Below are 13,204 nucleotides of genomic sequence, written 5' to 3' on the forward strand. Positions count from 1 at the left end.
ACACAACAAGACATTTATTTTGTGTCTGGTACAGAATGTTTCTTTCCTAAGCCCTTTCCTTGCCCAGGCTTTGGGGCTGAGCTGCAGGGGAGGCTGTGCTGTGTTTGTGCCCTGCTCCCCTGGTGCAGATGTGCCAGCAGAGGTGACTCATGCTGTCACCTCACTCTGCAGTACTGGCCAGTGCTCGGGGCTCTCTCCCCTGCTAGCTGGACCTCAGGAATTTGTAATGGGGCTGAGTCACTGTGCCAGAGCATGGCAGGCCCCCCACACACTCATTCTCCTGTTTAGAAAATCTTTGCTGGCGCTGTTGATTCTTTATGAGGTTTGGGTTTTTGTTGTTTCTCTCTGGCAAACAGAGAGTCTGCTTGTAGGTTGTGATGATGTGGCTTGAAATACCAGGAGAGAAAAGAATAATAGGTGCTTGTGTGATACCTGCAAACACACAGAGAGGGTCTGCAATAAGCCAACAAGAAAGAGAAAAGCAGAAGTGCAGACAGCGTGTCAAGAATACATGAAAAGCACACTGAGAATTCATCCCTGGTTCAGTACTATGGCAATTACTCCAGGAATGGATTTGGGCTCCTAACCAGAGCAATGTTTTATCATACACATAACTCGTGTTTAGGATTCCTGGGCAGACATTTAAAGCTCAGCTGCCATATTGTAACTGCTGTTTGCTTCACTGATGTTTTTTCTACAATGTGAAAAGTGTTTTCAGGGACTGGAAAGAATGTACCATCTCTTCCAGAGAAGAGAGAGAACCTTTGTAGGTTAGGGAACCCAAAGGAATTTTTTCTCCTCTGCTCTGCAGATTGCTGCACTGCTTAAGATTTCCAAAAGTTCTTTTGACTTGGCAAGGAGGTCTGATAGCAATACCAAGATGCTCCCAGTCAAACCCTGCTGACCACCCAGCTTCCCGATGAGAAATACGCTGGAATTTTTTATTTCTTTTTTTCAGAAGTAGCATTAACATCTTCTGGGACTGCTGTGACTACTCACATGCAACATCCAGAGCATAAGGGGGAAAAGAAAGGACAGTTCATAGCACCAGTACAGATTGAGTGGCTTTCCAAGAGATTTCCTTTCCAGGAGTTCCTCTTCTTCCCTTTTCTTCAAGGGCAACAAGGCAACTCTTGCCCAGGGCAGCACCTGTTGCCCTGCATTCAGTATTATTTGTTAGCAGATGTGGGATGTGCTTTATGGTTAAAGGCAACCATAGATCCTGCTTTCATTAAGTCAGATAGATGAAGCTTTGGCATGGTCCCATCTGTCCTTCAGCCCTCCCTTTCATCATTTAACCTTTTTTTCTATTATTTTTTTCCTGATCAGCACAGTGGAGTGGATGAAACACAAAGGCTGTTTGACACAGATGGGAGGAAAGATGTTCCATGTGCTTAAGGGGATTGGTGCAGATGGCAGGTTCAGTTTTTGTCCATCAGCACAATGCACCAGCCTGCAGAACTGGGACTCTGGAGAGGTCATCTGACTTATGATCATTGGAATTCATGTGGCCACAGAGCTGTTCCAGACCTAAAGGGCTTTGGCCACGGATTTACTTCTCTGCTGTGTGTTACAAGGCAGGAACAAAGTTTAGGTCTCAGGAAAAAGAGATGCTAAGAATATATGTAGAGTACCAGCTACATGCTCTGCAGTCAGATTAAAAACCAGCCAAAATAATGAGGAGAAAGTGCAATGAAAATTGCAACATGTGGCCAGTACCTTTGTCACAAATTAGGCACAGGGACTCTAGGGACTATGAACATGAATGATCTTGCTCACTTGGAACATACTGCTGATGATATTTTAAATTCCTGAAAATCCTCAGAGAAGAGCAGTGCCATTAGCTTTGTGGAGTTCCTTAGTGAGGGCAGGCAGCCAAACTGATATAGTAAAGTATTTTAATTAGTGTATTTCAGAGCTTCAGAATGAAGCCAGATCTTCTGAATCATGAAAAAAAATCCTCTCTCTGTCTATCACATAGATCTCTTTTGTAGAAATTCACTGTTCTCTTCACTAGTTGAGAGTGTGGCCCTATATCATTTGAATACAGCAGTTCAATATTGAACATCTCTTGCCAAGAAGCTGTCATCCTTGTTAGGCATGGTCATCTTAGTCAAATGTATGAACATGACACCCAAAGTGCATGAACACTGAATAGATAAGGGGCTGTGAGGCTTGCTCATATCCCAGCATATTTTGAATACCAAGCCTCCTGGGAGGACAGCATTTAAGATTAATTGATAAAAGTAATTTTAGTGCCATTTAGTATGATGGATCTCAAGAGTAAAACAGGCTTTGCTTGTGATGAGCATGAATAATATGGGGAGCTTAAGTAAGAATATTCATCAGTAAAAACATCTCTGCCTCCAGGTTCCTAAACACACAGAGGCAAACATGCTGATCTTCCCAATAAAACCAAGTCTTACAAGACAGATGGGCAGTAAAAGAGCAGATCCCAGTGGAAGTGACAGGGGTACACAAATAGGGATTATTAGGAGAGGTATTTCACAGTCGTATTTTGGGAGGAGAGAGGTAAAAAAAGCAGCAGGAATAGCTGTCATAGCACTGAGAAAGTAGCAGAACAGGCAAGATGGAGTTAACCCAAGCAGCAAATAATAGAAGGATCAACATGTTTTACTAACAGGAGCACAGCAGCTGAGGGACAGCTCCCTGCAGAGACCTGCGCTCCTTGCAGAGGCGGCAAGGAGAATAAAAGCTCTTGGGTTGTGATTAAAGTCTTATTTGTGCCAGAAACACCTACTTTTTCCACTCCTCACTTAATTCAATGATTTGGCTGCATTGTCCTTTGGGGGCTCACTACTCACACACTCAAATCCCTCAGCCCTCCTCTGCTGAAACCCCACGGTGACAGCCCCTGCTCTGATGGCACTTCAGCTCTGCTCAGGCACAGGATTGTGAAAAACAACACTCAGACATCCGTGGGCAAGGAGAGTGTTGGTGAGATCCAAGCTGAGAATCTGCAATTAATCACACAGGCTGGGGTTTGTGCTCTTCAGGGGGTGATTTCAGTATGGAAGCCCCAGATGCTGCCCTTGGAGCCAACACCTGAGCCTTGGCAGCCACTGTGGCTGAGACACTGAAATAAAACCTGGGCCAGGAAGCTGATGCTGAAGGCTGCTGCCTTCCAGGGGGATGATTCAGTGTGGCTGCTCTCAGGAGAAGCAGCAGTTTCAATGAGAACTGAAGGTGCAGTTTGTGCTAATGTTAGTTTTTTTATTTTTTAAGCTGTCTATTGTGTATTAACATTAATGGACTTTCTGCTCATATCATGGATTTGAACCATTCAACATCAACCTTGGAGGACATTCACCCATGGCACAAAACCTCAAAAATAGATAAATGCCAGATTATGACAGTTTCCAGATCTCTGGTGTTAGAGCTGAATTGTTAGTTCACACAGAAAGCTGGTAGTAGAATATAAACCTTGCCCTGGGTGTGCCAAATAATGCATCACCCTCTGCTGCCCCTTCCCAGGCTCTCTGGAATTCTCACCTTGCCCTTTCCCTAGTGAAAACTCTTGCTGCAGTAAGTGCAATATGGCACACCTGGGCTAGTGGGCATTTAGTATTAAATGCCCTTTTCTTTCTGTTAAACTAGGTGAGTAAAGAGTGTCAGGGCCCCCTTGCTGACAGGTCCCAGGCAAGGGCCAGGGTCAGGTGAGATCAACACAGAGTGGAGTCTGCATGTCTGACCATGCTTTTTCTGTTTCTGCAGGATGGATGACATCCAGCTGTGCAAAGACATTATGAACCTTAAGCAGGAGCTGCAGAGTTTGGTAGCAATCCCAGGTAAGGCTGTCTCCATCCAGCATTAGGATGATATTTGTGTTCCTGACACCATCCCCACCCCTGCATCACCCACCCATCCCCCAACAGTCAGGATCCCCTCCCCACAAGGTGGAGTTTCATATCTCTTTCCTCTAGTCCTTATTTTTAATTCCCTTTTTCCTGCCCATCTCTAATCTCTCTGCCTCTAAATTTCTTTTCATGCTGTATTTCACTGCTCCCATGGCAGCAACCCTGCAAATATCACTCAAGTAAGGAGCACATTCCTTATTTCTTGCACTCTGTTGGCAATCTCAAGGGAACCAATGGCACAGAGCTTGTCAGGTAGAAAAGACAAGTGCTGAGATACCAGAGATAAAAGAGGGAGAGGAAAAGGATTTATAACCATCACTGTGGATGTGATTGATTTTTTCCTTACTACACCAATCCATTGTCACATCTGTAGTTAAATCTACCTTCTAGGATCAAGAAGAATAGGTTTCTACAAAAAACAAGGCCCAAAAATCTGGTTTGTGTTTTGCCATAAATCTCTGCAAATTCACTGTTTGAAGGAGGGATGGAGTTGTGGGCGGTTCTGCAGTCCTTGGCTCAAAACTCCAGCTGCCATCAGTGAGGAATTTCACTTTGCCATTTTAGCTGATCCACAACAGCCCTACTGTGTTCAGGAAAAAAAACAGACAGATCCTGCCAAACACCCAGCAACTGCAGCAGGACATTTACACCACATAATGCTGCACAGCCTCCAGCACCCTGCAGAAATTATTTGCTCCTGCTTAAATATTAAGTCCAAGTTTTGACTATCCTTTGGTAATCCTCATTTTTCCTCCTCAGATTTTATTGTGCAACTTTGAAGGACAACTTTGTCCTCAGAAAGGAGGACTTGTGACATAGGAAAGAAGTCTCTCTGAAATTCTGAAACCACCCACTCTAACTGTGTAAGAGCTTTGCCACATTGTGCGCCTAACAGAAATAGATTGATAATATTTCTTACTTTTTCTTTCCTTATACTTCTTAGTAGAGGTTATATTTTAGATTTCTAATAATAACACTCTTGGTTCATTATTTGTTTAAATGGAAAGGATTACAAATCCCAGAAACTATCTGTGAATGATGCCCCTTGCCTCACTTTTCTGGTCTGCAAGCTTTCCTGTCCAGACTTTAAACTAACAGATAGGGTTAATCAGCTTTCATTCTTTTGGTGTTTCTGCTGTTTTGGTTTTTTGTTATCTTTTAGAAATGATTTTCCAGTCTCAAGGTCTCAAGCAGAGACCCACAGACAGCAGTGTCTCCTTAGCACCTGACAAACCTCAGCAAACTCAGGAGCCCAATAGGTGAAGTTCCAGCACAGCATCTCCAGGCAGGGCCAGCAGAGCTCTGAACAAAGACAAAGCAGCTGCTGGCACTGAGTGCTACAACAGCATGTGCCTAGCCTAGAAAAACACTTTCCAGAAATTGATTAATTCACAGGATCTCTGCCATAACTTTCCTGTAAGAATACAGATCTGTATAGAGAGCTGCTCTTTGGTTTCAGCAGACACAGTTCAGCAAATTTCAGTAGATGTGGAATCAGTCTTTTAGTACACAGAATGTGCAGTAATTTGCCACATATATTAATATTTTTAGTAGACAGTTTCCTAAAGGATATAATGGGAGACCACATCTCAATTTAGGAAAAGGATAGATTCAAAGGAAGTAGAATGTAGCTTCTACCTTCAGAAGTGAGGAGAGTCCTTGCTCCTTAGCCATGAGACAAAGCAAGACAAAGCAGCGATTTCTAAGCATTCTTGTTTTAGAATCTGTATTAAAACCAATTGTTTTCAAGTGTCTGATTAATTTAGCTTTTTTAAAGTGTCTTAGAGCTTAAATCAGCTCAGGTGCATCAGATTGCAGGCAGCTCACTCTTCTTCCCCCAGCTCTCAATGCATTGAATTGTGCAGTTCTCTGAACACAGTTCCACTGCCCAAACCCCAAAATCTTGATTTAATACGAACTGTCTTCATAGCTGATCAAAATTTTCAGCTTCTCAGAGAAATATATGAGCTTGGATTTGCCTCTGGCTTTCTCATCTCTGCTGCACTTGCTAGGTTTGAAGAGTTCTGTCTTAAATACATTTGCTTTATAGCCTGAAATGACAGCTCTGTAATCCCTAACATTTATGACTTTTAGTTTGTGACAGGCACATCTTTCATGCCACAAAAATTGTTGTTTATAGGCAACCTAGTCATTCTAGACTGGCCAATTAACAAGGACATATAGTAATTACTCAGATTTTTGAAGCACAGGCAAAATAAACTTGCATTTATTTTTCCACGTTTTACAATTGATGCTATTTGTGGGGATTTGCAGCTCACCTGCCTTGTCAGAGTAGGAAAAAAAGTGTTGTTTTCAACAAAGCTGTCTTGAAACACAGAGAAATAGTTCATTTTGGTGTGATCTCCTTGCCCCTGAGGTCAAATGGAGTTTGCACATTGGATTTTAACAAAGCATCTTGAACTATTTTCTTGCCAAAGCTCTTAAAAAAATTCCAAGTGATGTTTTGCAGAGTAATTGAGTATTAAAAGCAGGCTTAGCAAACCCCACAGAGCCTTCAGACCATTAAGCTGATCAGAGTCACCAGCAGCAAGTGCAGAGAGCACAGAGCAGTGACCCAGCTTGCTGGGGCTTGGGTGACTCAGGTCTGCAAAACCATCGAGTTCAATCAGCAGCTGATCCTCAGACATCTGCAGCATCCCACACCACCCCCTCACACTCCCCAGAGTCCACAGTAACACACTCTTTTCTCTGTTTTTGACCAGAAAAAGAAAAAACCAAGATGGAGAAGCAAAGAGAGGATGAACTGATTCAGAGGATTCATCGACTGGTACAAAAAAGAGATTTTCTTGTAGATGACGCAGAGGTGGAGAGATTACGGTGAGAGCCAAGAGCAACTGAACTTATTTAGTGACATTCCACAAGTCTAATAATGTAATAGATTAAGTGACAAAATTTAAATCAACATTAATGAGAGAGAATTAGTCCTTCAAAACAACTTGCCAAGTTAAAAGCCTCCTCCCCATTCCATAGGAAAAACATTAAAATTAAATTAATTCTGTGTCTCTTTATCCCATTAATGATTCAGTCATCTTATGAATAACACTGAGCTTTGGTCTCTTATTTTCCTACCAGAAACAGTCTGGGCATTTATCATTTAAAAGAAAAGGATTTATGCTGCTACCAGGGAGTTCTCTTGGCATAAGAAGTAGACATTAAATGGAATTCTACAAGGGGCATATTTGTAGACATCTAAAATCTTCCATTTTTAATTATTCATGTTGTCAGGTTGATTATTACTATTTCCCATCTTGTCATGGCAGAACAACCCAAACAACAAAAACCTCCAAACCAACTAAAAAGCACTCAGTAGTAGAGCCCTACCTAAGCAGGTTCTGGAGGGTTTCATCTCTGTAGCTTAGCCCAAAGTTGCCAAGAAAGTTGTAGTTTTCATCAAAAGTTCACTTCCAGCACCCAAATCCAATCTTTGATTTGAGATCAGCACTCTATAAAGAGTCAGTTATGCTCTTCCTTCCCCCTCTTTCAGCAGTAAAGACTCAATCCATTTATCCAAAATGACAGTATCTCCTCCAACACATTTAAATTCTAAGCAAGCAGGGAGAGGATAAAGCAAAGCTTTTGCCAGAGTGCTGCAGCTGATCAAAGAGAGCTGGCCACGGGCAGCAGCTGACAGGCAGCCTGAGCTGGAGCTGAACCCAGAGCTCTCACTGAGCCCCGTGTGCAAATCACAAAAACCTCAGCAGCAGTTTTCATCCAGGCAAATATTTTGCTTTTTAACAAGTGGCAAAATTAAATGTTTCTAAAAATAGCAAAGAAATTAATTGTTTACTAGTGACTTGATGCTAGCTGCTCTAGCTTTTACTGTCCCATTTACAAAGAAAACTGTCATTCCTCTAACATTTTTCCTTCTTTCCATCAGGGAAAAAGAAGAAGACAGAGAGATGGCTGAGTTCCTTCGCACCAAGTTAAAACCCATAGACAAAGCAACACAGTCTCCTACCAGTGAGTTCCTAATCATTAAGAAAAAAAAAAACAAGAAGAAAAATAAAGACTTCAAAGACAACTGATTAAAAGACCATTTTCACAGGGCAGCCTCTGGCAAGAGCTAGGTGAAGTTAGCTAGATCACCTAGAAACAACACAGGGTGTCAGCAGCTGCTGCCCCCTTAGACTTCAGATACCAAATTACCCCTTAAAACTGAATTTCAGTCACCTATGGCCACTTCAAAATTGCTCTGTAAGTTTAAAATATGTGAAGTATATCTGTATACACAGTGCCACAACCTGCTTTTCTAAGCAGTTGGATTTTATTAATTGTTTTCCCATCTGTTTCTGCAAAAATAACTGGAAAAAATCTCCTCAGATCCATGCTTGAATATCTGAACCTAAGTTCACCTGTTCATAGCAGTCAAGATAAGAACTAGAGAAAAGACTGCAAACTTCCACAGCTGACCCAAATTTCTTACATACTATCATCAGAAATAGACTTTTGAATCACCCCTGACTTGTAGAGAGAATGGCAAACACTGGTTTCTGAGAGAATAAGTGGATTGCATGACCCCTTGGAAGCTTTTAGCTGCAACTTCCCCACAGAACAGTCCCAGCCACAGCAGGAGCTCTAGAAGTTCACAGATTGATTTTGCCCTGTCTCAAGATGAGCTCTCAGACAGAAAGTCAAGTGAGAGCAGTGCCCTTCTTAGAAAGGAACTTTGGTCTAGCAGCTGAAGAGGTTTGTATCAAACATTCTGCTGTTTTGCACAGATCAAGATCTTGCTCAAGAGTTCCCTGAGAGATTGGAATGATGGTGAAGTTCAAGTACAAGGCTGAGAAGAGACATTTTAAGATGCATCACAAATTATTTATACCCCCTTAGTCAAGGGAGCATGACTCATCTCCCTTGTTAGTTTACTTTATTGTTTCTTTTAAATGCAGTTTTAAAGGTAAAAAGATTATTTTCACCCTGAAAAATGGAAACCTACCTTTACCTTGCTCCTTAATTACAACATCCAAACCGGTGAGAATATATTCCAGCAATACTTTTGTTCTAAAGCTCCTTCTTTGTTGGGAGTTTAACAGTGAAAGGACTTTGTGAAAGGACCCATTATCTGCCCCCATGGCTGTGAAAAGGGACACCTGCCTTGAACCAGATGCAAATTTACCTTCCCTTTGAGATGAATGGATTCTTTAGCTCCTCTTAACGCCCTTCCCTGAAGAGATAACACTTTCTGAGCAGTTTCAAACCCTGTATCAGCTGGGTCACTACCCAAGTGTATTGCTCAAACTGAAAAATTCAGGGTGGGTGGAGAGAGGGTGGGAAAGGTTTGCACTACAGCAGAAGTAGGGAGAAACAGCTGAAGCAGCTCTTGGTTCTAATGTCCTGTTTTGAACATTGCAGGCAGCCCAGCAGAAAAGAAGGCAGAACCTCCTCCAAGCAAGCCCACCATTGCCAAGGCAGGGTTGACAATTATTAAAGATTGTTGTGGGGCCACACAGTGCAACATCATGTAGAGCCCTGGGCTTCCTACCCTGCTTGTCTTGTCAGTGTTTCCATTGAGTGGAACGGGATGGTGAGGGGAACCAACTCATCCTGCTGAGGGAGCAGAGCAGCTGGCACAAGTGGAACCTATGGACTGGACAATGGCAGGTTCTTCACTGTTGCATGGATCACTCTACACGCATGCCTAAAAACAAAAGAAATCTATATAGTGGCTGTCCAGGGACCAGAAGAGATCAGCAGTAGAGTCAACAAAAAACCCCCGTGATACAGGTGAATGCAAAGGGGCTCTGTTTTATCCAGTATGGTGTAAAAGAGCAATTTTAATAGGCTATAACTTTAGAAGAGTATGTTGTACACTTCCCCCCCGTGGCAAACTGCACTCAAAAACGCCAAATTATCCTGTTTTGGCTACTTTTCAGAACAAAAGCCACAAGTAGCAATGCTATATATATAGCACAACTGATAGAGGAAGCAACTGTAGGATAACTGATGTTGCATACAAAATACCAAACTTATGTGATGTTCAACTGCTTTGCTGTGGAATTTCATCTCAAATTCTTCCTGAAGAATGAGATCAGTGATAAGGATGCTGCAAGTAGCTACAGATTTTTATATCCTGTTTGATATCTGAATTACTCACATCAAATTAATATTGCTTGCATCAGGGGAAATAAATCCCTGGCAAAGCTTTGGCAAAGCACAGCTACAGTAATCTGCAAATTGATGATGCATTCCAAGGTTGTGTCACTTCTGTTTTAGATCTCCACCTTCCATGAAGTAGGAGAAATATTCACCCAGGGTTTTGTCCATTTCTACAAGCTACATGCAGCAGGAGATTACACATCACTGAGAGATTGCTAGGAGAAGAACAGAAGACAAATTACCTAATATTGAAACCATGCTTAAAACGAGTATTAATTGTACATTTGTGACCACAAGAAATAGAAACTATCCATAGAAAAGCATAGGAAGACGCAAGACACCCAAGACAAATTGGCCACAAGACAAATATACAAATACAGAAGTGGGTATTTGTGGCAGGAAGATCACATTCTATATAAAATGGGTTTAAAATTAAGGGAAATACAGAAATATTTGTCTGTGTTTCACCATTAAGTGTGTTTCTGGTCTCTATGCAGATTAAGCCTTGTGGAATCTAATATCTTTATATTAGCTGTCAGTAGCTGGTTTGTCTGTGTGATGGTATTCCATATAAATGTACTGTGATAGGTGTAAATAGTAAAATAAATGTACATGGATCTAGTGTGACAATCTCAGGCTTAGAAATAACAAAAGATAGCAAAAAGTTCCTAAAATAACGTTTTGCAAAAGGAACTTCCATTTTGTGAAGCCAGCTAAGTGAAGTGTGTGCTTATATACCAAGGAACCACAGTATAGGAAAGGAGAAAAAATTAACAGCAGTTACCCCAAAAGGATAAACAGTTATTTTTTTAGAGAGAAAAAGTATCTTATTAAGGTTGAAGGCAATAGACACCATCTAAAGTAACTCAGAGTATTCTTATACAAATAAAACCTAATCCCTAGCACTGACTGATTTGATGGAAACCACTTGCATTTCCAGAACTATTTCAGTATTGCAGACTCACTTGAGACAAAGAACCAATGTCACTAAGTACCCTAAGGTTTAAGGATCAAAGAGGAAAAACCACAGAAGGTTTCCACTAAGACATGAAGCACTTTAATTATTTTGACCAAAGATGCTGGAAAGAGAACAAAGGCTGACTCTCATGTACAGTTATTGCATCCTTGTTGAGACATACACCACCACATTAAGCTCTGCAGCTGTTAAAATCTGTACCAGTGTGGGTTTGGACTCTGCATGGCCCCATGTGCATTAACAGGGGAGAGAATACACACTGGAGTGGAAGAAACACCCCTTGGCTTCTGTAAAATTCCACAGCCTCTTGCTGGTACCCAGTTAAGGCATCAGGAATTGTCAGTATCTTAAGACAAGAGGCTGATGCTCAGTGTCATTAGTAAAGGCAAATGGAAGTCAGGGGAAAAGCTGTAGTGAAGCACCAAACTTTAAACCTTAAACCTCCGAAAAAGGGGGATCAGCTGTGAACGCCACTAATAAAGGGTCCAGAGGGACTTTGCACATGGCTTTTAAGGCCCAAGGTGACTTCTGCACATGAGTGTTGAACCCAGGCTGTGCTGATGATTGGGGTGATCCCTACAGGCTGCACAGAATCCACAGGCACTTGGGAATAAGGTGAAGTGAGTACAATGTAGGTTTCCATGAAAAAATTTCATTAGCAAGAAACAGAGACCTTCCTGGGAAGCAACACTCAGCACCAGGCTACAGAGCCATCTCTTTTAATTAAAACCAAGATGAAACACAGCAAGAAATGTGCAATATTCTTATAGTTCAGCACTGGCAGCCAGGGCCCCAAAGGGACTTGAACTCCAGCAGTGTTAATGAGAGTGAACTTCATTTTCAGAAGTTCTAGCTTGGCTCAGCTGGAAGGTTTTCTGTATGCCAGTTTTTGTTTTTAATTAGCAAATGCTTCATTTCTGTGTTTATTTGGGTGAGTTTGAACAGCTTGCCTGCAGTGCACAAGTGGTTCCTTCAGAAGTGGGTCAGTGATGCTGCTTAGCAATAAAGTCCTGGATTTTTTAGACTGTAAGGTCAGATTCTCAACTGTGTTCAACACTGGTTTAGTGTTGCCTATCTAGAACACAGCAGAACCCTTAGGGCTGATGTCAAAGCTAAGATCTGCAATTAAACAAATTACGCTTAGGAAGGAATTAAGTGTAAAAATCTTGATCCCTGTTTTTAAAAAAAGACTAAATCACTGAATATTCCAAGAAAACTAGGGGCTCTAACTTACATGATCCTGTAAGCATGACACATTATACAGTCCCCATATATAAAATCAGCAGAGTATCAGACAAGCATCTTTAGGTGACTATATGGAGTAACTGGCATCATTTCAGAGTTGATTTTCAGATATCAGTCACTGTCAGCAAACAGGGACATTGATTGATTGAAGCACCCAATATCTCTTCTGGAAATCCTGGCTGTTTGTCACTTCAGAGAGAAGGCAAGGCATTGGAACAGGAAGAATGTGTGGAAGAATGTGGAAGGTGGATTTGACACTCTCCAGTAAACAGGACTGTGTTCAGGAAAGGATCTTGGTCTACTGAGAAGAACAAAAGTGCTGAAGTGCTATTTGTACAAACCACCAATGGCACCAGCAAATGGTTCTCTTGTACCTTCCCCTAGGCCTACTGAATCTCTTCCAAGTTAAACATATTTCCAAATAAACTAAGCTGCTGTGTTATACTAAGCCTTTGTTTCTTCCTGTTACCGCAGGAAAAGCTGGTTGTGGAGTGGAATGGGATGCAGTTCCTGTGCTGCTACACTTGTCAAAAAGACTAAGGTTACTATGCTGCACAAAAGGAGTAATGCTTAGGGGTAAGTTAGAGATGCTACTGAAATAAAGGATTTTCTCACTGAATAAAGAAAACCCACCAAAACCAATCTCATTATGCTCCTAGATGACTTTGGAACCTCACTACTGCCCAGAGCCTGCACAGATTAGAGACAGTTCCCAGCCCTACACTGAGAATAAGGGTCCCAACACATCTGACTATGCAAGGAATTGCCAAGTGCATCTTGCTACACATGATCCCATCCATCCTATCAACAGCAGGCTGCTTTCAAACAGGATCATATAAAAAATATTATTGAAAAGCCAGAACTTCCTCTCCCTTCCATGTGCACACAGCAGTTCACATGGGATCCTGAGAACACCTCAGTAGCTGAGCCTGGATCCTGACAGCCTCAGCCCTGAGCAAAGGAGTTGGCTCAGATCTCCCCTCACATT

The 13,204-nt window shown here is 41.9% G+C and overlaps 1 protein-coding gene across 1 annotated transcript in view; it reads left to right on the top strand.

Moving 5' to 3' along the window:
- BMERB1 (bMERB domain containing 1) overlaps positions 1-12,664 on the top strand; it is a 46,675-nt gene extending 34,011 nt beyond the window's left edge. The window contains exons 3-6 of the mRNA XM_033073666.1: positions 3,736-3,809; positions 6,602-6,716; positions 7,777-7,859; positions 9,252-12,664. Of these exons, the coding sequence (XP_032929557.1) occupies positions 3,736-3,809; positions 6,602-6,716; positions 7,777-7,859; positions 9,252-9,364 (385 nt within the window). The 3' untranslated portion in view covers positions 9,365-12,664. The remainder of the gene's footprint in view (positions 1-3,735; positions 3,810-6,601; positions 6,717-7,776; positions 7,860-9,251) is intronic.
- The last annotated feature ends 540 nt before the right edge of the window (positions 12,665-13,204 follow it).

This window comes from Catharus ustulatus, chromosome 16 (genome assembly GCF_009819885.2).
Source record: "Catharus ustulatus isolate bCatUst1 chromosome 16, bCatUst1.pri.v2, whole genome shotgun sequence".
Taxonomy (NCBI): domain Eukaryota; kingdom Metazoa; phylum Chordata; class Aves; order Passeriformes; family Turdidae; genus Catharus; species Catharus ustulatus.